At 34.7% G+C, this 25,712-nt stretch overlaps 1 protein-coding gene and 1 long non-coding RNA gene across 2 annotated transcripts; one reads left to right on the top strand and one right to left on the bottom strand.

Annotated features, from left to right (window-relative positions):
- Positions 1–990: 990 nt before the first annotated feature.
- On the top strand, positions 991–7,516 carry LOC134235602 (uncharacterized). Its single transcript, XR_009985447.1, has 3 exons — positions 991–1,044; positions 6,867–6,957; positions 7,476–7,516. It is a non-coding gene; the product is annotated as an uncharacterized LOC134235602 (long non-coding RNA).
- A 5,882-nt stretch (positions 7,517–13,398) lies between these two features.
- On the bottom strand, positions 13,399–15,209 carry LOC134235629 (uncharacterized). The gene is made up of 3 exons (XM_062717759.1): positions 15,060–15,209; positions 14,124–14,508; positions 13,399–13,832 (listed from the first exon to the last, which is right to left on the bottom strand). Exons 2-3 carry the CDS (start codon positions 14,464–14,466, stop codon positions 13,423–13,425), a joined length of 753 nt encoding a protein of 250 aa, XP_062573743.1. The 5' UTR covers positions 14,467–14,508; positions 15,060–15,209; the 3' UTR covers positions 13,399–13,422.
- Positions 15,210–25,712: the final 10,503 nt, after the last annotated feature.

Raw genomic sequence — 25,712 nt, forward strand, 5'->3', positions numbered from 1 at the left:
TTCATTTTTTCATTTTTGTTAATAAAAATATGAGCTTTAAAACCTGAATTTACAATTGGTAAACATAGGCCTAAATTTCGAATGAAAATCTATATATGTACGTATATGTGTTTTGCTCATTCTTGTGAAACGGGCGCCATACATAAAACTGCTCGAGGCTAATAAATGGATTTTTCACAAGAATATAGTAGCAATGTTTTCTATAGTATTCAATATATGGGTAATCCTAGTGCGAAGACCCATCATTGGATATCAACTTGATATCCAATGAAGGGTCTTCTCACAAGGATTATACATATGAAGTATTAAAGCCCTACCCCTTACCGTTCAAAGGTTATGGCCAAGGTTAAGTTTTTTCACAGGTATGGAAATCTACAAGGTCAAGGTTGTTGCTATCCAATGAAAGGTTTTTCAACAAAGAATACATATATGAAGTATAAATGTCCTGGTATCTACTGTTCAAAATATATGGCCAAAGTAAAAGTTTAGAATTTTCATATAAAAGTGGGCTAAACTCGAAGGTCAAGGTCAAAAGGTCAAATTTGGTGTTACCCAAAGAAAGGTCTTATAACAAGGAATACGCGTGTGAAATATGAAAATCATGGTTCCACTAAATCAAAAGTTATGGGCAAGGTTTAAATTTTTTGTGGACAAACAGACAAACAACAGAGAGAGAGAGAGAGAGAGAGAGAGAGAGAGAGAGAGAGAGAGAGAGAGAGAGAGAGAGACTATATACCCCCGAAACTTCGTTTACGGGGGCATAAAAATATTGAAAACAAATTGAATGTAGAAACCATAAGAAAATGCCAAATATGAATAATTTTTGATATAATATAAAGAAAAACAAAGCATATATTTGAGGAACGTGAACATGTCGTCTGACCTTATAAGGAATATGTTGATACCAGTAATAAAGAGAACGAGAATTGATGTTCAGGCATTAATTATTTTTTCATCAATCAAACGAGCTTTGTTTATGTTACTTCATAGAGAACCTGTGAAAGAGTACTCAATGAATAATCCTTGGATATGGTATTCTATGAGGTAAGTTTTGATTTATATCAACTGTATAAGTCAATTATTCAATAATAGTTCTTCAGACCTCAGTCAATTTATTATTTTTTGTCAAAATAAAAATTAACTGAAGAATGCGCAATATTTATTTGGAAAATATAGGGAAAGGGGAAAACAGAATTTGGGGTAAATGAAAAAAAAAAAGAAAAGGGGAAAAAAGAAAGAAAATGGAAGAATTTTAAACATTCCGAAAACATAATATATTTGCGAAATAATGATCTGATCTATTACCGGTATGATCTGATCTATTACTTGTAAGATAAAGTATATTAAAAATGTGATAAGATTATTATGAAGAAACGGGGATACTTCTAATATCTTATGAAAAACAATGATGTCCCGTATGGTAGCTTGTGGCGAAGTTTCTCAAACGCAAGTCAAACTCCAACGTTAAAATTGTTGGTGTCAAAAGGAAGTTCTTCTGACAAGGAATAATTATGTGAAATATGAAAGCCCTAGTGGACTTTTACGAGGAGCGTAGACTTTTAGTTTTACAGTTGACGGCTTACTTTCACACTAGGACAATGTACGGAAGCTCCTTTACGATATAAATATTTAGCTCAACATTTTATTCAACGAGAATAACGGGTTATTGTACTTCAAAGTACAAACCAGTTGTCCTTAAAGAAAAACGACTACCACCATACCCTTAAATCCCGGCCTTCCCATGTGAGAGCTCCTTAAAACATTACGGGCACTATCTATGACCAATAAAAAGGTTTTCTTATCTATTATCAACTTTGTACCTCCGTACATGATACAGGTTTAAAAAGTCAACTGTAAAAGTCAGTGCTTCTCGAAAAAGTCCAGTTCTACCTGTTCAAAAGTTACTGCCAAGATTAAAGTTTTTCAATACTTTTAGGTCGAGATCAGACAGGCGAAAATATTTATATCTTTGAGAGGTCTTGTCACCATGTATAGTTTGAAAGCCCAAGCGCCAACTGTTCAAAAGTTATGGCCAAGTTAAAGTTTGATATTTTCTGCTAAAAGTGGTTAAAACTCCAAGGTTAAGAGATCAAAATTGGTGGTACCCGAAGAAAGGTCTTGTCACTAGGAATACCTTTGAAATATGAAAATCATAGCCCAAACCACTTAAAAGTTAGGGGCAAGGTTATTGTTTTTGCGGACAAACAGATAAAAGACAGTCTAGACATATAGACAAACACACAGATAGACGGACGGACAGGGCAAAAACTATATACCCCCGAATCTTCAACTACGTGGCATAAAAACGGATGGAATTACAAAGTGATGCCCCTTATCCAAAGAAGAAGAATTGCTCAAATTATGCTTTCCCTTCATAAAATATTCAAGGGGCAGCAAAATTAAAAAAAAGGTATTGTGCTTATTCGTACTTTTTCTGGGTTTTATTTTTGAATTTAACCTTGCCCATAACTTTTACGTGGGTGGGGCTATGACTTTGATACTCCACAGGTGTAGTTTTTGTGAGATGACCTTCCACTGGGTACCACCAAATTTGATCACTTAACCTTGACCTTAGAGTTTGACCTACTTTTACAACAAAATACCAAAGTTTAACCTTTGTTATAGCTTTTGAACAGTTGGTGGTAGGGCTTTCATTCTTTACACGTGTGTTCATTGTGTCAAGACCTTTCTTTTATAGTACCACCAAGTTTTTGCCTTTTTGAATCTACTGTAGAGGTTGACCCAGATTTTAAAAACTCTTACCTTGGCCACACCTTTTAAACATTTAGTACCAGGACTTTTACATTCCACAGCTCTATTCCTGTATCAACTGTTTAAGTCAATTATTCAATAATACTTAAAGTTCTTCAGACCTCAGTCAATTTATTATTTTTTGTCAAAATAAAAATTAACTGAAGAATGCGCAATATTTATTTGGAAAATATAGGGAAAGGGGAAAACAGAATTTGGGGTAAATGAAAAAAAAAAGAAAAGGGAAAAAAAAAGAAAGAAAATGGAAGAATTTTAAACATTCCGAAAGCAAAATAATATATTTGCGAAATAATGATCTGATCTATTACCGGTATGATCTGATCTATTACTGGTAAGATAAAGTATATTAAAAATGTGATAAGATTATTATGAAGAAACGGGGATACTTCTAATATCTTATGAAAAACAATGATGTCCCGTATGGTAGCTTGTGGCGAAGTTTCTCAAACGCAAGTCAAACTCCAACGTTAAAATTGTTGGTGTCAAAAGGAAGTTCTTCTGACAAGGAATAATTATGTGAAATATGAAAGCCCTAGTGGACTTTTACGAGGAGCGTAGACTTTTAGTTTTACAGTTGACGGCTTACTTTCACACTAGGACAATGTACGGAAGCTCCTTTACGATATAAATATTTAGCTCAACATTTTATTCAACGAGAATAACGGGTTATTGTACTTCAAAGTACAAACCAGTTGTCCTTAAAGAAAAACGACTACCACCATACCCTTAAATCCCGGCCTTCCCATGTGAGAGCTCCTTAAAACATTACGGGCACTATCTATGACCAATAAAAAGGTTTTCTTATCTATTATCAACTTTGTACCTCCGTACATGATACAGGTTTAAAAAGTCAACTGTAAAAGTCAGTGCTTCTCGAAAAAGTCCAGTTCTACCTGTTCAAAAGTTACTGCCAAGATTAAAGTTTTTCAATACTTTTAGGTCGAGATCAGACAGGCGAAAATATTTATATCTTTGAGAGGTCTTGTCACCATGTATAGTTTGAAAGCCCAAGCGCCAACTGTTCAAAAGTTATGACCAAGTTAAATTTTGATATTTTCTGCTAAAAGTGGTTAAAACTCCAAGGTTAAGAGATCAAAATTGGTGGTACCCGAAGAAAGGTCTTGTCACTAGGAATACCTTTGAAATATGAAAATCATAGCCCAAACCACTTAAAAGTTAGGGGCAAGGTTATTGTTTTTGCGGACAAATAGATAAAAGACAGTCTAGACATATAGACAAACACACAGATAGACGGACGGACAGGGCAAAAACTATATACCCCCGAATCTTCAACTACGTGGCATAAAAACGGATGGAATTACAAAGTGATGCCCCTTATCCAAAGAAGAAGAATTGCTCAAATTATGCTTTCCCTTCATAAGATATTCAAGGGGCAGCAAAATTAAAAAAAAAGGTATTGTGCTTATTCGTACTTTTTCTGGGTTTTATTTTTGAATTTAACCTTGCCCATAACTTTTACGTGGGTGGGGCTATGACTTTGATACTCCACAGGTGTAGTTTTTGTGAGATGACCTTCCACTGGGTACCACCAAATTTGATCACTTAACCTTGACCTTAGAGTTTGACCTACTTTTACAACAAAATACCAAAGTTTAACCTTTGTTATAACTTTTGAACAGTTGGTGCTAGAGCTTTCATTCTTTACACGTGTGTTCATTGTGTCAAGACCTTTCTTTTATAGTACCACCAAGTTTTTGCCTTTTTGAATCTACTGTAGAGGTTGACCCACATTTTAAAAACTCTAACCTTGGCCACACCTTTTAAACATTTAGTACCAGGACTTTTACATTCCACAGCTCTATTCCTGTATCAACTGTTTAAGTCAATTATTCAATAATACTTAAAGTTCTTCAGACCTCAGTCAATTTATTATTTTTTGTCAAAATAAAAATTAACTGAAGAATGCGCAATATTTATTTGGTAAATATAGGGAAAGGGGAAAACAGAATTTGGGGTAAATGAAAAAAAAAAAGAAAAGGGGAAAAAAGAAAGAAAATTATATATTTGCGAAATAATGATCTGATCTATTACCGGTATGATCTGATCTATTACTGGTAAGATAAAGTATATTAAAAATGTGATAAGATTATTATGAAGAAACGGGGATACTTCTAATATCTTATGAAAAACAATGATGTCCCGTATGGTAGCTTGTGGCGAAGTTTCTCAAACGCAAGTCAAACTCCAACGTTAAAATTGTTGGTGTCAAAAGGAAGTTCTTCTGACAAGGAATAATTATATGAAATATGAAAGCCCTAGTGGACTTTTACGAGGAGCGTAGACTTTTAGTTTTACAGTTGACGGCTTACTTTCACACTAGGACAATGTAAAGCTCCTTTACGATATAAATATTTAGCTCAACATTTTATTCAACGAGAATAACGGGTTATTGTACTTCAAAGTACAAACCAGTTGTCCTTAAAGAAAAACGACTACCACCATACCCTTAAATCCCGGCCTTCCCATTTGAGAGCTCCTTAAAACATTACGGGCACTATCTATGACCAATAAAAAGGTTTTCTTATCTATTATCAACTTTGTACCTCCGTACATGATACAGGTGTAAAAGTCAGTGCTTCTCGAAAAAGTCCAGTTCTACCTGTTCAAAAGTTACTGCCAAGATTAAAGTTTTTCAAAACTTTTAGGTCGAGATCAGACAGGCGAAAATATTTATATCTTTGAGAGGTCTTGTCACCATGTATAGTTTGAAAGCCCAAGCGCCAACTGTTCAAAAGTTATGACCAAGTTAAATTTTGATATTTTCTGCTAAAAGTGGTTAAAACTCCAAGGTTAAGAGATCAAAATTGGTGGTACCCGAAGAAAGGTCTTGTCACTAGGAATACCTTTGAAATATGAAAATCATAGCCCCAACCACTTAAAAGTTAGGGGCAAGGTTATTGTTTTTGCGGACAAACAGATAAAAGACAGTCTAGACATATAGACAAACACACAGATAGACGGACGGACAGGGCAAAAACTATATACCCCCGAATCTTCGACTACGTGGCATAAAAACGGATGGAATTACAAAGTGATGCCCCTTATCCAAAGAAGAAGAATTGCTCAAATTATGCTTTCCCTTCATAAGATATTCAAGGGGCAGCAAAATTAAAAAAAAAGGTATTGTGCTTATTCGTACTTTTTCTGGGTTTTATTTTTGAATTTAACCTTGCCCATAACTTTTACGTGGGTGGGGCTATGACTTTGATACTCCACAGGTGTAGTTTTTGTGAGATGACCTTCCACTGGGTACCACCAAATTTGATCACTTAACCTTGACCTTAGAGTTTGACCTACATTTACAACAAAATACCAAAGTTTAACCTTGGTTATAAATTTGAACAGTTGGTGCTAGGGCTTTCTTTACACGTGTGTTCATTGTGTCAAGACCTTTCTTTTATAGGTACCATCAAGTTTTTGCCTTTTTGAAACTACTGTAGAGGTTGACCCACATTTTAAAAACTCTAACCTTGGCCACACCTTTTAAACATTTAGTACCAGGACTTTTACATTCCACAGCTCTATTCCTTGTGCAAAAACCTTCCTTTTGATACCAACAATTTGACCTTAAGGTTTGACTTGAATTTTAAAAACTTCGCCATAAGCTGCGATACGGGGGCATCATTGTTTCACAAACACATCCTTTTTCTTAAAGAAACACTAAAAAACATGCTAAATTTTATTTATTTTTTACAGAAAAATTTCCTTGCGAGTTGTTTAATGTGGAACCTAAATTTTTGCTCGATTGACTTGACTATAAATTTTAAACCGCTTTGTTATCATTCTTATGCCCCTGTATTCAAAGATTCGAGGGTATATTGATTTTGCACTGTCCACCCTCCTGTTTGTCTGTTTTTCTGTTTGTCCGAAAAAATCTTTAACTTTCTCAGAGAATTTTGAGTGGGTGGGGCAATATTTTTCATATTTCACAGGTGTATTCCTTGTGAGAAGACTGGGTACCAACAATTTTTTCTTTGACCTTGGAGATTAGCTTGAATTTGTAAAATTTTGATCCTCGCCAGAAAATGCCAAACAGGGGCATCAGTGTTTCACAAGCACATCTTGTTTTCCAGTGCCATTACCTTTGTAACCATAATAGTACTGTCGTGCTGTGAAGGTATCAGACTAAAGTCTCCAATGAGTATGCTTTTCCTCGGTATATTTGTAAGTTTATGGCATTGTAAATGTTCTGCTCTCTATTTTTTGATAAAGGCAAATTTCTTTTTTGAAGAAACCGTTTTTACTTTGGTCAAAATTTTTGTCAATGTCACTTTGTGGTATGAGATTTACACCCCAGCAAACCATAGCATGAATGATATAATCTATAATTTTGCCATTTTATCCATAGATAAAAAGGCAAGAGTTATTTTTTTTAAATTTTATTTTGTTAGTTTGTGGAAAACTGTTTATTAAAACACGTATTTTAGATCAATTTCATAAGATTGTTTGCAGGGGTGTTACTCTCAGGACACAATATTTAAAATTCTGTTTGGAATCTAACCTATGTGTATAACATTGTGGCAATGAAAATAAACGGAAGCTGTATATTTTGAAAAATATCACCAAAAAGGTTTAAAATGAAGCTAAACAAGATTGAGAGTCCATTATTTTTCTTCATGGAATTTTAATAATTATAAATGCAATTCCGAATATTTTAAAATGTTCCCTATACATATTTTCAGACTTTGTGTGAGTCAGTTTTGCTTGGAGCAACAGCTAGGTAATTTTGTCGACTATAACCTTGAAAATTATCTAAGGAAAGTGGGTGTATTTTTTTCTATGTATAAACACCATTTCTTGCTATTATATATAATGGTTGATTTCTAATAATGTATTTTTTCTCTATATTCTTTATAACCAAAGTTACAGCATTTTGGATTGTTTTTTAGTATCTGGCTTTTGATACCCAACTTATGCTAGGAGGGAGTCATACGTACAGTTTGTCCCAAGAGGAATACGTCTTTGCCGCCCTCAACCTTTAATTGGACATTCTCAACCTCTTCCTCCTAATCCTGTACATAATCAGCCGCTGGTCTAAAATCAAGTGTTAAAACATGGCAATAAAGTAAATAATTTCAGCTTATGTAGATCATGTAGATAATTTATTATTATGTAGATCATTTCTTATTGAGTTTTTAATAGACATATTTGGAATTTAGTATAATAGTACTACTTTTTTCAGTCAGTTACAGTTTAACAATCGGTAGGTCCGGTTTCGATTCTCCTTCGCCGAGCAGCGTCAAATCTTTGACGTAAATATTGGTAGTGATGTTCCTTCGCCAATCGCTCGGCACGAAAGGTGAACGTATTTCGGTGAGACATTAAAAACCGAGGCCTCTTGTAACGGTAGGTGTTGGCACGATAAAGAATCTTCACTGCCTAATAGCCCTTAGTGCCGATTAAAAATCTATATTTGAAGTTCTTTACCGGCATATGCTGACGTCTTCACATGAGTTAAAAATTCTCAAATGGGACGTTAAACAAAATACAATTAATCAATCACGTACAGCTTATTTCTGAATAGTTTTGCATGTTTTGATCTATATTGCCTTTATATTAGCAAATTTAAGGTAAGATTCTTCTCTGGTTTTTGAATAGATCAAATATTTCATGTACTCTAATATATTTGCGTGTACCTCATATATATTTCGATGTGAGAGATTTAAAAGATCATATTTTTCTTTCCTCATCACAATTGTATTTTAACTTTAAATAGATATTTTCTGAATGTGAAATTTGAACATGCAGAGTACTATCTTTTGCAAAATAATTTTGTTGAAAAATATTCTGCTTATAGAGACATGCGCTCAGTGGATGGCATTAAAAGATACTTGAGTTTCTGATTGACAATACATGCATCTATGCGGTTTTTGGAGAGCATGTCTTCCAATAATATGCCGGAATTCCCATTGGTACTAATTGCACTCCATTAAAAAAAAGCATTTCTCTTTAAGAAATGAAACATATTTTATTCGAAAACTTAAACTTAAGAAAGAAATACTAACCATGTTCTTCAATTCGACATTAAATTTTAGATATATCGATGACGTATTATCAATAAACACTTGTTACTTTCATTCATAGGTCAACTCGATGTATCCTATGGCAGTGAGCTCGAAATTAAAAACAACATTTGTCTCATATAGGATTTTTTTTTACTGACTATAGACTATAAAGGCCGATTGGCAGCTCATCTGTATGATAAATGAGATGACTTCAGCTTGGTTGTCTATTTTCAAATTTCCTTATTTACGGTAATGTTCAGCTACATGTATCACCTGCATAGCGTGTTGATGTTTCACAAATTATTCGATACTCAACAGAACTTCGAGTCCTATGAATTTTAAATCGCGACGGACTACTGACATATACACTAGGCAAAACTGCTAACGCACCATTTGTTAATTCTTACTGTAAACCTAATATTATTCGCGACAACTTTATTTCGCGATTTGCCGAGGATAAACTAGTCCGCGACGATTAATTTTCGCGATCAGGCATATTTTGGATATGTTGTTAATAGGCATATAGACTTTAAGGACCGGTTCGCGGTGAGAAATATTCGCGATGATGGAGCTCTCGCGAACTTCGCGAAAATTTCTTGCAAACGAATAATTGTTGGTAAACAGTATTTGTGAATTGAACATTTGCCGGATCGCTACTAGTATATATAATATGCCATTCTTTCCAAAACAGTGGGTCTGACAAATGTTTTGATATCATGAAGAGACACTTGAATGGCCTTCTTGTCCGAAAACCCATTTCCAGATCTACACTGCGCGCCGTTTTTGCCCCGATATGAAATTCTTGATCACTAAAGGTGGACTGTGCATGAGGTTGCCAGAGTATTCCCAAAGTTATATATCAAATAACAAACTGTCACTGACTCTCATTTCACCTAGTAATCATTTGGTGCCTTAGTGTCCTTACCAAATCCACTCAACTTCCGGTTGACCTAGTTTTGTGGAGCAATTTTCAACTTATTGTATACTGCTAACTTAGTGTCGTTGCAATCTATTGTAAACATTTTTATGCTTGCTAATCTATTGGCAACACTTTTTAGCTCACCTGAGCCGAAGGCTCAAGTGAGCTTTTCTGATCACATTTTGTCCGGCGTCCGTCTGTCTGTCTGTCTGTCTGTCTGTCCGTCTGTCTGTCCGTCTGTCCGTCTGTCTGTCTGTAAACTTTTCACATTTTCGACTTCTTCTCAAGAACCGCTGGGTCAATTTCAACCAAACTTGCCACAAAGTATCCTTGGGTGAAGGGGATTCAAGTTTGTTCAAATGAAGGGCCACACCCTTATTCAAGGGGAGATAATTGGGAATTAATGAAAATTTAGTGGTATATTTTAAAAATCTTCTTCTCAAGAACCACTGTGCCAGGAAAGATGAAACTTACGGGGAAACATCCTCAGGTAGTGTAGATTCAAGTTTGTTCAAATCATGACCCCCGGGGGTAGGGCGGGGCCAAAATGGCCGACCAAAGTTTTACATAGAAATATGTAGGAAAATTCTTTAAAAATCTTCTTCTCAAGAATGACAAAGCCATAATTCATCATATTTATATGGGAGCATGCTCATGTAGTGTAGATTCAAGTTTGTTCAAATCATGACCCCCCGGGTAAGGGCGGGGCCAAAATGGCCGACCAAAGTTTTACATAGAAATATATAGGAAAATTTTTAAAAAATCTTCTTCTCAAGAATGACAAAGCCATTATTCATCATATTTATATGGAAGCATGCTCATGTAGTGTAGATTCAAGTTTGTTCAAATCATGACCCCTGGGGGTAGGGCGGGGCCAAAATGGCCGACCAAAGTTTTACATAGAAATATATAGGAAAATTCTTTAAAAATCTTCTTCTCAAGAATGACAAAGCCATAATTCATCATATTTATATGGAAGCATGCTCAGGTAGTGTAGATTCAAGTTTGTTCAAATCATGACCCCCGGGGGTAGGGCGGGGCCAAAATGGCCGACCAAGGTTTACATAGAGATATATAGGAAAATTCTTTAAAAATCTTCTTCTCAAGAATGACAAAGCCATTATTCATCATATTTATATGGAAGCATGTTCAGGTAGTGTAGATTCAATATCATGACCCCTGGGGGTAGGGCGGGGCCAAAATGGCCGACCAAAGTTTTACATAGAAATATATAGGAAAATTCTTTAAAAGTCTTCTTCCCAATCATTTTCTAAAAAATAGCAAATCCATGATTGGTCATGGGACTACTTTTGGATTTAAACTTTACAATAAAAATCCATTTTATACTAGTCCTACCCTTGGTGCTCAGGTGAGCGATGTGGCCCATGGGCCTCTTGTTCATGAGTGGAATTGATAAGCTTTGTATTGTTTTCATTTTTTACAGATTTCCGTAAAGAAACCCCCTGCAGACGCCATTCTGTCTGCATTAGCACGCTCCTCTAGTGTCAAACGCCGCATGCGGTGTAACTCTTTTCCTGAATTTTTAATTAGTAGGAGTGTAAAGAACACAAATACGAAGAAAAAATTGATTTTTTTCTCTTTGAAAATGGAATAGATACGATTTTTTAATTTTCTTTGAATTGGTCACTCTCAGTAAACATTGTAGTAATCTATAGGGATTTATATGCCTCAGTTTTTATTAAAGTAACATATTTATATACCAAATACATCATTAACAGATTTTTAAACTTAAAACACTACTTCTCTCAGGTGTTGCGTTAGCAATTTTGTCCAGTGTATATTTATCTAACAGTGATTTCAGAAACCTCCTTTAAAGTAAGTATTTCGTAAACTGTGTAATCCTTATAATGACCTGCTTAGAAATGTAACTGACATGTATCATTGTGTGGTATTTTGACTGACATATTTCAGATCAATAGTTAGGGCTTTGTAATACCGGTACAGTGGTATGCTAAATTTGACTGGAATATTCTGTTGAATGTACCACCTGGTCTTGATTTTATCTTCTTACGATTGTTTGTTATGATCTTACTGTGGCGATAGTAATATACTGTGGTGGACATTATGTTTCATAATTGGATATTTTACTAGAAAAAGATGTTACATTTTAATGGTAATCTACGTAATGATCAACTTCAATGTTTTTGTTGTCAACTTCCCTTTCTTATGTAGTAATACACCTTTATCATCTGTGTATCGACTTTATTTCTCCCATTTGATATATACAAGATCTTACTCCTCGTATGACCAATTTTTAAAACGAGGCAAGCTTCTTAACAACGAGTTGACGAAACAAGGATATCAACAGTCTGATTGAAAATTATCATTTCAAAAGTTTCATGATGGATACAATGATCTTGTCAGCAAATACAGTTTATCATTAAGCCCAGTATAAGTCGAATGTTGACTGAAGTGTTTCGATCATAGTCCTAATTGTAAAATCGTTATTCACACACTGAATCCTCTATTGATTTTGCCACTTGTTTTTCTATCGTCAATTTCCCTTACTTATGCAGCAATATACCTTCATCACCTGAAAAGCATGCTCTACGTATGAACAATTTCTAAAACGAGGTAAATTATTCACAAGCAAGTTGATGAAACAAGAATATCATCAGTCTCGTTTGAAGTCATCATTTCGTAAGTTCTATGGTCGATAGAATGACCTTGTCAGCAAATACAATTTACCATTGAGTCAAATGTTGACTGACGTTTTTCATACTAATTGTTAGTCCATTATTTATACACTGAATTGACGACGGATTTTTCCCTTCATCATGATAAGATGCACACGGCGAGTGTGACCGGACAGCAGGGGATGCTCACTCCTCCATGGCACCTGATCCCACCTCTGAGGTTTCGGAGTTCCGTGTTTGCTCTGCTTCTATTTTGTATTGTTTTTTGGACTTTGAGATTGAATACTATTCGTTATCTCCATATCATTCTTGTCCAATTATTGTCAAGGAAGCCATGGCGGTTGTGACCGGTGACAGGGGATGTTTACTTCTCATTGTTAACTTATTTCACCACAGATTTATTTACAATGTTTGCTCTACTCTCGATTTATATTGCTTTAGTGTACTTTTGAGCTTTAAAACAGTTACTTTTTGTTATCTCCATAGTTTATCTCTCGACCTTTAAAAAGTATGCTTAGTAAGTAAAAAAACTATAAAGTTTTCTGTTTTTGAAATATGCACTTGTAAAAGGAAAGGAGAAAATGTATGGCTAGACAGGAAATTGAACCAGGGAATCCTGCATCAGTAGTGAGGCGCTTAGTGAGATGAGCTACCCAGCCCGATATCCAGGAACCAAACCATTACATTTCTCCCTCCTTAAATTGTCTTTGTCCTCTAAGACACTGGCCGATATCCACGGCCTAAACTTTTACACATTATATGGAGAAGAGTCATTGAAGGATCTAATACTCATTACATATTTTATTAGCCTTACAATTTTCACCTCGTACCTTTGCATAATTCACACTTAACGTAGCAGCTGTTTTTCACTTTCAGTTGCCTTCAGTTAGTAAGTAGTAACGTTATAAAATCCTTTTGTCCCTTTAGAATGAAAATGATATTCTCTACTTTTATTTTAAATTAACTAAATGCTTTATTTTCAGTTTTCCTTTATCAAGAGAGGCAAAACATACATTACGTACTAGTACAATGTACATGGACTCCATATTTAAAACAGTTTCCAACCACAAAACGAAGTTTTGTAGTAAAAGTCGCTCCAAATATCTCCTTTATGACTTACTCTTGAATCAGCATTAACCCTCACATAAACAACATCATTTCGATTGAGCATTACAACAACCACCCCAGTCGTTGTTCTTATGTCCAATACATCCTTTCCAGTTGTGTACGTTGCCCCAACTGGATAGGAGTTGACAACCAGTTCTGTTCCAAGGAAATCCCATACGGAAATAGTCCATGTGAATACATATACTCCGTTACCAGGGGATGTAAACATTCCATTGTGTTGATTATAATGGAAGCCAGCATTGGTAACAACTGACCGAAAAATAAGGGTATGGCCTGGTGCGGGATGTAGTTCTTTTCTTGGCAAATATGCATAAAAGGCTACGCCGTTATCTAAAATTGTATGCACATAATCAGCAAAAGACCTTACATGGCAGCTCTTAGCTAAGGTAATGTTTAGCAAATATTATGAAAAGTACATGTATATGTAATAAAAACAGTTTTAATAACAGAAAAATTATTTCATTAGTAGTTCCCTTAAGAATTTATGTTCAAATTGTTAACAAAGTGTTGCTGATTCAAAACATAAATATAGTGATACATTTGTATTTCAATGTTTTGTAAGGTCAGTTGATTGTGTTAGAGGTTTTCGGATCTTGACAAACAAGTGATACATGTACCTACCTGCTGCTACAACTCGTTCTGGTCGTGAAATCACTCCCTCGATGAATGCTTTTTGGCTTCCAGAGATGAATGATTTTGTTAGATCCTTTCTATTTTTGTTCTCTCCTGTAGAATTTGTTGAGTGTATCAAATTATGGATATCCGCATCATTTTTTAAATTATTTTTCTCTGACAACTCCAAGATCAATTTCTTCTGTTCTGCCACAGTGTTTTCCAGATGCTCTAACTTACGTTGATTGATTTTTGATATGTTTGCTTGTGTAGAGGTCAAAGCTTCCTGTTTGTTTAGTCTTTCTTCGAGTTTCTTTATGGACAGATATTGCATCTGTTGCGTTCTTTGCATTTCGTGCACAGCACTCTCTAAATCTTGTTTGACATCATTGACCTTCAAACCCAAAACAATGATAAAATCAATCGCATCCAACAAACCTCATTGATGTAGACTGAAGAAAATGAAATATATCGTGTTAAAGAATATTTATTTTTTATGTATTATACAATTATAACATTTAAAATTGGGACAAAACTCGAAAGGGTTTTTAGACACAGAGGAATGTTTTTAAATACAGTTAGAAAACACAACTTTCTTGTCATCTTCTTATCCTATCCTTTGGGAAGTCAGCAAACCAGCCAATATATTTGGCCTTGCCTTAGAACTAATAAGAAATCTAAGCATGACTGAAAAATTAAGTGCGAAAAAATTATCAATAATCCTACATCTTAGATTTTACATATATCAATAATTTCAGTAGACCAATGTCCTTCAGCATTAAGATACCCACTGAAAAAAAACATACGGAGATTAATGATTTCTAACAAAACTATTTCTTAAATTCAGAAGAAGTTTGTTCTTGTACATTGGTAAATATTGTCCCTTTTCTTTAATTATTATTGTTTCAATTGACCGTTTTATTGCCTTTTTATCACTTCATGTACCTTGTATTTTGATTCTTCGTCCCACCAACGAGCTTCAACAGGCGACGAGAACCATTCCAAGCAAACCAGCAGCAAACCAACGACAAATGCAGCTGTATACTGAATTAATTGTGATTTATTTAGTTTGTAATACTTTTTATTTCGTTGACGATTTTTAAAAAAAAAAAAGAGAAGGAAACAAATTAAACATCTTAAATTAATGTTTATTTAATATAAAGAAACGAATAGTCCTTACTTTGTAGAGAACAACTGTGTTGTATAATAAAGGTAGATACACATGTGGTTATAAGCTTAAAAAAGTAAATTGATGTTGCTTTCCTTTGTCCGTCATAGCTAATTGTAAAATCGTCTATCCCTTGGTAAAAATTGTTTCTATAACAAGACTGTGTGCACTTAATCTCATGCTGCTAATAGTTGTTAATTATTTATCTTTCTAGTTTATTATTCTTTCTAGTTGTAGAAGTACAATTAAGAAATGAATTTGATTTTTGAAGATTCATGAGGTTATGAACTACGACGCTTCACACCGGCATGTTTCATGAAGCGCGTTAGGTTATGAACTACGACGCTTCACACCGGCATGTTTCATGAAGCGCGTTAGGTTATGAACTACGACGCTTCACACCGGCATGTTTCATGAAGCGCGTTAGCGCTTCATGATAAATATGCCGGTGTAACGACGAAAAGTGACCCCCGTAGAATTTTGACCAGGGAGTCATTTTTCTACGTAGAAAAATGACCCCGGGTCAATATTCTACGACAAGTAGGGTCATTTTTCGACTGTGGAAAAACATTCAAGACCAGTAATTCTACGACTCCACACACGTTGAAAAATGACCCCCGTAGAAATTTGACCCCCTACGTTTTTATACAATGAAACCTTATGTATGTGTCTCCTGATATTTTTTCATACTTTCAAATGCAAGTAGGATTTTTTATGTACTTTAACTTTTTCCAACATAAATTTGATTGCATATCTTAAAAGTAGCATCACAATCAATGTATCTGTAATGGATTTATTTTTGGCTTGCAGAATCCCAATGAATATTTATCAATTGAGGAGCATAAATTTATGATTATGATTATTATTTTTTTTTGTGTGTTTTCTTTATCATTCAAAGGTTTTGTTCCGAAAATAGCATATGTTTCTGATAACTATAAACTTTGAAAAATTTTACAAAAACATAGCAAAGAAGCAACGTTATTTAACTATATTAATTCAATTCCTTTAGCTCTTACTTTTAGGCTTATATATATATATCTGTATGGAAGAAGGATATGGAGATAACGAACAGTATTCAATATTAAAGTTCATAAAACAATACAAAATAGATGCATAGCAAACACGGACCTCCGAAACATCAGAGGTGTCATCAGGTGCCATGGAGGAGTGAACATACCCACCGTTTGCTCCTTGTCATGATCGGGAAATAACGGAACACTCCGTCGTCAATTGAATCTAAAAATAATGGACTAACAGTCGGCACGAAAAACGTCAGTCAGCATTTGACTTAGTGATAAATGGTATCTGCTGACAAGGTCAGTGTATCGACCATAGAACTTACAAAATGATGACTTTAAACGAGACTGCTGATATACTCGTTTCATCAACTTCCTTGTCAGTAATTTAACTCGTTTAAGAAATTGTTCATACGTATAACATGCCCTCGCGTATGGAGTCAACTGAGATATATACACTCCGTATGCAGGTGATGAAGGTATATTGCTGCAAAAGTAAGGGAGGTTGACAAAAGAAAAGTTAAAGTCCTCACGTTTATCATATAGCTTGGTTGTTAGCATTAACGTCTTTCCAAGTATGAATCAGATGTGTCAGACTTTGTGGTATCAAGCTCTTCGGGATATATCGTTTCGACGTAGGATTGGAAATAACCATTGTTAATTGACAATACCTCGTCGATTTATCTAAATGTCAAGTTGAAGGCCACCGCAAGTGATTTCTTACGTATAAGATTTTGCACAAATTTTGCTTCATATGAATACAAAAATAGGTCTGCTAATAACGGAGCGCAATTGGTATCCATGGGAATTCCAATAGATTGTTGTAATACCTGGTCTCCAAAATCCACACTGTGACATATATTGTCAATCAGAAACTCAAGCATCTTTTTTATATACTTCAGAGTACTTGTGTGTACATTCAGAGTATGTTTTAACAAAATAATTTTGCAAATGACCAGTGACAAGGTGAATGAATTTACGAGTTCCATTCTTATTGAAAAAACCAGCTGTCAAAAGGCCTGGACTTTCATTCATCGTGAGGAATGGTTATGCATAAAGTTGAAAAGTCGTAAGCTGTTGATTTTGGTAAAATCTTATGATTTCAAATTGTCCAAAAGTTCTTTGGAATTGTTAAGTATCCACATCTGATTCACATCACTTCTTGAATACTAGTATATTGTTGCACAGTACTCTTGAAGTTTTTCCTTCACTACTGTCAATATCTTAGTGAGGAGTGACGAAAGAGCCTTGGTTGAACATTTACTGGAATCCGCAATGTATCTTTGTTTGTAAGGATTCTTATGAAGTTTCGGAATCAAAGATATTGGTAGGGTAGGTAGTTCAAATGCTCTGTTGAATATTAAAAATATTTATAACTGACATATGGTTTTGAAGAACTTCTTCCCTAGAAAGGGAAGTATGAGTATAAGTTGGATTACCAGTTGTAGAATTAAATTCTAAAATACAATTTATATAATGAGCCTTACAAACTAAGTCTTAGTCTATCATGCCATTACTTCGATATAAAGTCCTAGCTCATACCGTCCAGAAGTTAATGCTAGAGATGTCAACGAGTACCCGGTTAACCGGGTACTCGATCGAACGTCCGAGTATCGAATACTAAAAATCGGTACTCGGTTACTCGGATTTATATTTTTAAGCTTATTAATTTTAATGCATTGAACAATCTGTTTTAAAACGTTAAATGCTTGATTGCATTTATACGTACAGTAATTAGGGTTTCCTATGCCTCTGAATGACCGTTATCGCCTGCGGCAGTATTTATACAGTAATTATCGTGACCAAGGACCTGCTACTTGGCTTTCCTCACCTTCGACTGTCTTCTACCCTTATTCTTGGTTTGCTTTAATTATTTGTTTTCACTGAACATTGTTTAAGGTCTATTATGTTTAAAGTGTGGAATTTTTGTGTAAAAGTGTGTCGAACTCCAAGGTCAATGTCAGAAGTTCAAAATTGGTTGTGCAAACAGAAAAAGGTCTTGACACAGAAATACACCCGTGAGATATGAAAACCATAGTTCCACCCAGTCTAAAGTTATGGACAAGGTTCAAGTTTTTGCAGACATTATACCCCTGAAACTTCGATTACGTTTTGGGGCATGAATATAACGTAAAGTAACATTTTTTTCTGTTGGTAAAAAAACTCCTAAAATCATCATATGTAAGTACATGTAGAACGGGGAAAACGATACTACATGTCCATGTGCCAATTTTTGGGAAGACGAACACTTGTTTTTTTAGTTATGCCTAGGTCACATTTCCCGGCCGATAGCCGTAGACCGGTGGTAATCGATAGTAATCCGTGGTGTTAACGATGCCCCAACATCGGTCCACATCGGCCCAGTAGTCCTTAAAGTATCAGTCACATTATCCAGCGATGTGCATACGATGGGCAACCAATGCGTTTTATGAGAAAAATGGCGTGGTTGCCGGCCGGACTTATAAAGGTTCAGCGATGCATTGCTAAGCATAAAACGATGTTCCAGGATAATTGGCCGATGTATATTACATCGCTCATACATTGGTGAACATCGTTCGTACATCGGTCGACTACGGGCCAATGTTTGGTCGAACATCGACCGATGATCGGTCGTTATCTGTTGAACACTACTCAACCCCCCGATGACCTCAGATTCAACGGATATTGGACGATGCTCGGCCATACATCGGCCGATCCTTGAAAGATGTGTTAATGATGGGTTGCCGATGAGGAGCGATGTGAGGCATCGTTGGAGACATCGCTGAATTTTAACTACGAATTATTTCCTACCGATGACCCCACCGATTCGCAAAAAAGACTCAGTCACCGTCCGATCACTAGTGGTGCCCGGCCGGCAACCACGCCATTTTCATCAAAAACGCATCGGTTTCTCATCGTATACCCCATCGTTGGATAATGTGACTTATACTTTAATCATGTTTCATACTACAACCCCCGTTTTGTTAAGGTTTTGCTGACAAAAGCAACCGACAAAAGACATTTTACAACTCTTTTTGTTTCCCTTGTATCACAGGTCAGAGGCAATTTAATTTCGTACTTATTTTTACAAATTGCATGTAAATCATTCCTATTTTTTATAAGTAGTTTGAAACTTCATTCATAGGAAACCAAATATTTTTATAAAATCTAATTCTCTAAGCTAGCGTCCTTTTTCGCGCCAGTTTTAAAAGGAGGGATAAAAAACGTTAAGGTTTTGAAAAAAAAACTTCATTTGGATTTTTGCAAATTATTTATCCAAGATAAAATCAAAGAGATACATCTGGAAACTTTTTTCTGACACCAGCTAGAAAAATTTTTAAGATTAAAATGACAACTGTGGAAACTTACTGTATAAAATGTAATAAACGTGTATATGAATGCGCGTATCTTTGCTCCAATAACCTTTAGTTAGAACATGTTAATCTTGCTTTCCTTTAATGGAAATAAAACAGTTTGTATTATTTAAAATATAAGGTATTGTATAGCTTTGATTTCGTTATCTAAGCTTACAAGTTTTCAAAAAAAACAAACACCTCAAAGCATAAGGCAGCTTGATATTACCAGTATACATTTGCCTAACAAGAATATTCCGACCAAAACGAACGTTTTTGCATCAAAATTGACAAAGGGGTCATTATTCTACGGGGTCATTTTTCTACAATGCACACGGAGAAAAACGACCCCAAGGTCATAATTTCTACAGAAAAGTGGGTCATTTTTCTACGTAGAATAATGACCAGGGGGTCACATTTCTACGTAGAAAAAGGACCCCCGGTCAATATTCTACGGGGGTCACTTTCCGTCGTTACACCGGCGTGAAGCGTTGTAGTTCATATACCTCATGAATCTTCAAAAATTAAATTCATTTCTTATATTTACATTATTTTTCTGATGACTTGCCATAAATTTACGCCATTCAACTGTCATTTTTAAAGCAAAACAGTGTGCACTATATTGTTTGATGTCAAGTGCGGTATTATGACCTAACAATTGAGATATCCATGCTTATTCGTGGTACATATGTAATGTAGTTCATGAAAAATGAACTGCATTTTATTTTGTAAAGAATCATAGCGGAAATTTATTGGAAATGTAAATATTAAGGAAAATGCTGTATGAAGCTACATGAGCAGGAGTTATTGCCCTTGTCAACATTTTTAAAAGATTGAATTATTGATTAAATAAAGAAAATATGCATTTTTAAAATTCTTTATTTATCGTTACACTTATGGAAAATCATTCTTCCAAAATATATTGTTCTATTGGGTATGACTTTAATTTGATAACAGTTTTTGCAAAAACCCATGACATCACAGGAAAGTGGAATTACCTTAATCTACAAATAAATGAAACATTCCATATTGGCCAAGAAAAAAAATTTGGTTGCAGTAACAGTTAAATGACCGTTTAATGGATTTTACTCATTTTTGGTTATAAAAAAAGCGACTCAGGAAGCTTCTTAGTTAACATTAAATTGATCGATGCAGAAGTCTTTTTTTATTGCACATACTGCTTTCCAAAGTTTTATTCACAAATCAAAAGTTTACATGGTCATGCGTAGCAAATATAACGCACAGTCTTTTAATTCCAAAATTTTCCGTGTCATGAAATCAGTTATTTTCTATTACTATTTAAAGAACACCTAAGGCGTTGACTGATCATGAGAAAAAAATCATTCGCACAAATTTTAGAATAACTACAAAAATTCGAACAGAAAAAATGGTAATTTTCTTAACATAAGGTTGTGTAAAGTAAATGCATATTCCTACAGGACAATTTGCATATTATATGTTTATTGTTACAGTGTCTCGGTATGTTATACACAAAATATGGACCCAAATTAAATAGGACGATTTATATTACTTTAGTTAATAATCTGAATTTAATGATCTGTATAAATTATTTGTTTAATGTTCAATTTTCTTCATCATAATCGAATGTTAATAAATTGCAAAGATACAGAACATTTATCTTTTAATTATTTCTATTTCCTACCTTCATGGTTTGGCTTTAAGTCAACTCAAAGTTAATTGCGTCGAATCAAGTATATAACAATTAACAATACCTAATATTAGATTTCATCTGCATCCTGTTTGCTGAAATATGATTCAAGAAACGTGTCGCAGTTCTTTGTTATTGCGCGCAAATTTATATAAAAAATTATGATATTCGTTATAAAAGTCCTAGAATATTTAATTTCTATATATATTTATATCTTCGACATGTCAAAGCTATTAACCATTTTTTTCCTTACATTTTTTTTCAAGTATTAACAAAGCATACATTTGGAGATGAAACAATTGTTATTGAAACATTAGCATCTGTCAGTCATTTGGTATCTCATAGATGTCTTTGTCTTTGTAGGTGAGATGTCATTTTTCTGACATATTATGTCAAATATGAACGCCCTATATCACATATAGAAATTATTACCGAAGTTGAATTTTTTAAAAAATAAAGTCAATCATAAAGGTCAAGGGGCAGAAATGGCATGCTCGGAAATATCTTGTCACAGGTAATGCACATGTCGAAAAATATGAAAGCCCTATCTCTTCTCAATCAAAAGTTATAAGGAACTAGAGGTACTGTGTGCAATGAGCTCACTAAATGATACCCCCGCTTTCCATAATGTCCATGTGTTGCTATATATTGTTTTATGTGCTCTTAAATGCGGGCAATAATAAACAACTCAGTTCGTATGTACATGTAAAATTTTCAAACCACGTTTTTTGGAGCCAAGCGGTATTATGAATATGGGTTAGGCTAATAGCCGTCAATAGAGTGCGCTTGGAAACTATAACCCGGAAAAACCCCTCAAGACCCAAACATTCATACACATCATTAGTAAATCAAAATACAAAAACTTTGAGCATTTAGATCCCATAAATTCCTTTATATACATAAATACACTTACGTTAATGTGTAAAGAGGAATAACTCTTCCTATCAAATGTTATCCAGAAGCTTCTGTATGTCATAGGTAAACATATAATGGAAATGTCCACGTTTTGCTATGGGAAACTTAAAATACGTGTCGAATAAAAAAGTAATATAGGAGGTCACAATGGCAATATGTAATAAAGATTCTGTGAAAGTTTCATTAAATTTCACTCAATAGTATAAGAGGAGTTGCGGATAAGAGATAAAGCGTAACAGACGGACGGATGTACAGACGGACGGACAGACGGTTGGACGGACGGAAATCCCGATTACTATATACCCTCCCACTTTTCAAGCGGGGGGTATAATAAGATGTGTTTGTGAAACACTGATGCCCCCGTAAGGCAACATAGTGAAAATTAAACCTTTCTTAAATGTAAATTAAATATATTGGTACCCAAAGTAGGGTCTACTCACAAGAAATACGATTGTGAAATATGAAAGCCCTAGCACCACCTGTTGAAATTTATGGCCAAGGGTACGTTTTTGAAAGGTAGGTCAAACTCCGAAGTCAAAGGGTCAAAGTTGTTGTTTTTTAAAAAAGACCTTGTCACAAGTATTATATATATGAAGTATGGAAGCCCTAGCCGTAATCGTTCAAAAGTTATGGCCAGGGTTGAAGTATTTAAAAAGTAGGTCAAATTCCAAGGTCAAAGGGTCAAAATTCTTGATATCCAATGAAAATTCTTGTCACAAGAATAAATAAGTATGAAAACTCTAACCCAAACCATTCAAAGTTATGGTTACGATTTGTTTTTTAAAAATAGGTCAAACTCCAAGGTCAACGTCAAAGGGGCAAATTTTTTGGTACCCAATGACAGGTCTTCTCACAGGAAAAAATATTTGAAGTATGAAAGTTCTAGCCATTACCGTTCAAAACTTATGGTCAAGGTTAAAGTATTTTCATAAGTACAGAAATCTCAAAGGTCAAGGTCAAAAGGTCAAAGTTTTTGGTATCGAATGAAAGGACTTGCCACAAGGAATACAAAGGAATACATATGAAATATGAAAGTCCTAGTATCTCTCGTTCAAAAGTTATAGCCAAAGTAAAAGTTAGAAATTTTTGTGGCAATCACTTTAGCCTATGGCTCAGGTGAGCTAAAGATGACTAAATCAGTAAAATACAGAAAAATAGTAAAGAATTTAACCATAATTTTATTCTGTAATGTGAAATATAACTGTTATAGTTTTCAATACATAAAATATCTCACGTTCAATAAACTTTCCATCCACTAAAGGATGATCTATGGAAATCAGCATTACTAATAATTTTACCCTGGAGACTTCCGTTTGGATTCGTTCTAATGAAGACTATATTTCCTTGCATCACTTGTACAACAACAATACCAGTTGTCGTTCTTACATTCGTCACGCTGTATGCAGATGTATACATTGATCCATCCGTTTCCGAGTTAACAATAATTTGAGTATATATATAACCAGGATTGTATGCTACTATTGTCCACGTAAAAACATAGACACCTTGGTCAGGCACTGTGAAGACACCACTGTGTTTGTTGTAATGGTTTCCTAAGTTTGTAACTGTCGAATGGAAAATTAGGGTTTGGTTCTGTCCAAGGTTTTCGACATTACTGGCCATGAATGCATAAAACGCCGCTTTATTCACAATTTGCTCAGCTGCAAGAAGAAAAACCAACAAATGTAAGCGAGATAAAGACTTGCAATACTGTTGATTCAGTTTATACAAAAAGACTTACTTGACCCATCGATTTTATTTTCTTGTGATATTTTTTTTTGCATATAGAAGATAAAAGATAATACAATATGTGCCTTTTTGATGACTGTTTTATATCGTTAAGTTTTTCCCGAGTTACACTGTTTTCATGTATTTTTTCGATTTTAAGTCAACATAAATGCAAAGATTTTATTTTTTCTTAAAATAGCATCGAGAAAAAGATTTATGAAAATTCCCAAACATTTAGTGACAGCAGAAAACTTAAAACCATTAACTGTAGTTATCAGATTTGACTCTCAAAAATTCTGAACAATTTCAAGAAAATTCAAAATTGCCAAATTTTTAAAAAGCTAGTAACACAAAAACAAGAAACTTTTCTACACTTTATACAACCATTCCTAAAGATTAAAAACTATGCTTTTTAGTATCAAATATCATAAATAGCTCCTTTTCAATAAAATATTATTTTCCTATCATGTGATTGAGCATCAACAGAATAAATTTGATAATCGTCACCCGCGTGATGCAATGGTTAGAGTGTCTGCTCTAGAGTCGCGGAGTAAGGAGTTGATCCTTACGTTGCGGGTTCGAATCCCGCCGTGGGACGTGAAGACCGGTCCTTTGGATGAAACCGTATAAACCGAGGTCCCGTGTCGCAGTAGGTGCTGGCACGAAAAAAGATCCCTCCCTACTCAATGGCCCTGAGTGCCGAGCATAGGACAAAATTTGCAGCTCTACACCGGCAAGTGGTTGCGTCTCCATATGGGTGAAAAATTATCGAGAGGTACGTTAACAACATACAATCAATCTATCACTCTGATTCTACACACAAGTATATGTTAGGAAGATGTTAAAGGATGCTTGTGTATGAGTTCCTAATTGACAATATTTATGGAAACTTTGGAGATCAGGTCTTCTATTGAAATTCCAATGGACACAAATTGTGCTTCATTATGAGATGACCTGTTTTTATATTTCTATGAAACAGAATTTATTCCAAAATACTACATGAGAAGAATTAAGAAAACACTTCTGCGGCCTTCAACTGGACATTTACTCTTGTAAAAATCTCGACGATGAATTATCATTTAACAATTGTTCATTAACTTGTCCATTCGATATATTCTGGTGAACTCCAAACTAACAACTAAAATATACGACAAACGGGATGATTTTATCTCCTTTAAATTTCCTTATCTGTGTAGAATTATATCCTGCATATGGTATTTACATCTCCCAACTTATTCTATACTCAAGAGCTTCCCCGAGTATTTAAAACGAGAGAAGCTACTGACAGATCAGCTGATTTAGCAGGGATTTCAAACCTCGTTTAAAGTCAGAATTTTGTAAATCTTCTAATCCTTATAATAATCTTGTAAGCCAATATAACCTAATATTGGGCGTTTTATCTGACTAACTTCATACCAATTGTTAGGCCTTTGTGTTTGTACTGAGTTTGAATAAGGATTATTCTGTCAATTTTTACAATGGATAGGGCTCATGACGGACGTGTCCAGTTGACAGGAGATCGATGCTTACTCCTCCTAGGCACCTGGTCCCACGTCTGGAATTTTCAGAAGACTGTGTGTAAGCAAAGTTTAAAGATTGTTTTTTTTAGTTTGATCATTGTTTGTTATCTCCACTCTTTTCATTGTATTGATATAAGAAGGCATTTTAACTGCTAAAATTTACCCATTGAAATAACATATAGTATAACCTTACCTTACCTGGTGACAAAAGGCGTTTTTCGGTGATGCTTTGGACAACTCTCTCCTTTTT

Source organism: Saccostrea cucullata, unplaced genomic scaffold (genome assembly GCF_032062105.1).
Source record: "Saccostrea cucullata isolate Sc308-1 unplaced genomic scaffold, CSIRO_AGI_Scuc_v1 ctg309, whole genome shotgun sequence".
NCBI lineage: Eukaryota > Metazoa > Mollusca > Bivalvia > Ostreida > Ostreidae > Saccostrea > Saccostrea cuccullata.

Coding starts and splice junctions, on each gene's coding strand:
- LOC134235629 (XM_062717759.1), bottom strand. CDS start 14,466: ATGCAAAGAACGCAACAGATGCAATATCTGTCCATAAAGAAACTCGAA. Junction 13,833..14,123: donor AGAACGAGTTGTAGCAGCAG/GTAGGTACATGT, acceptor ATACAATTTTAG/ATAACGGCGTAGCCTTTTAT.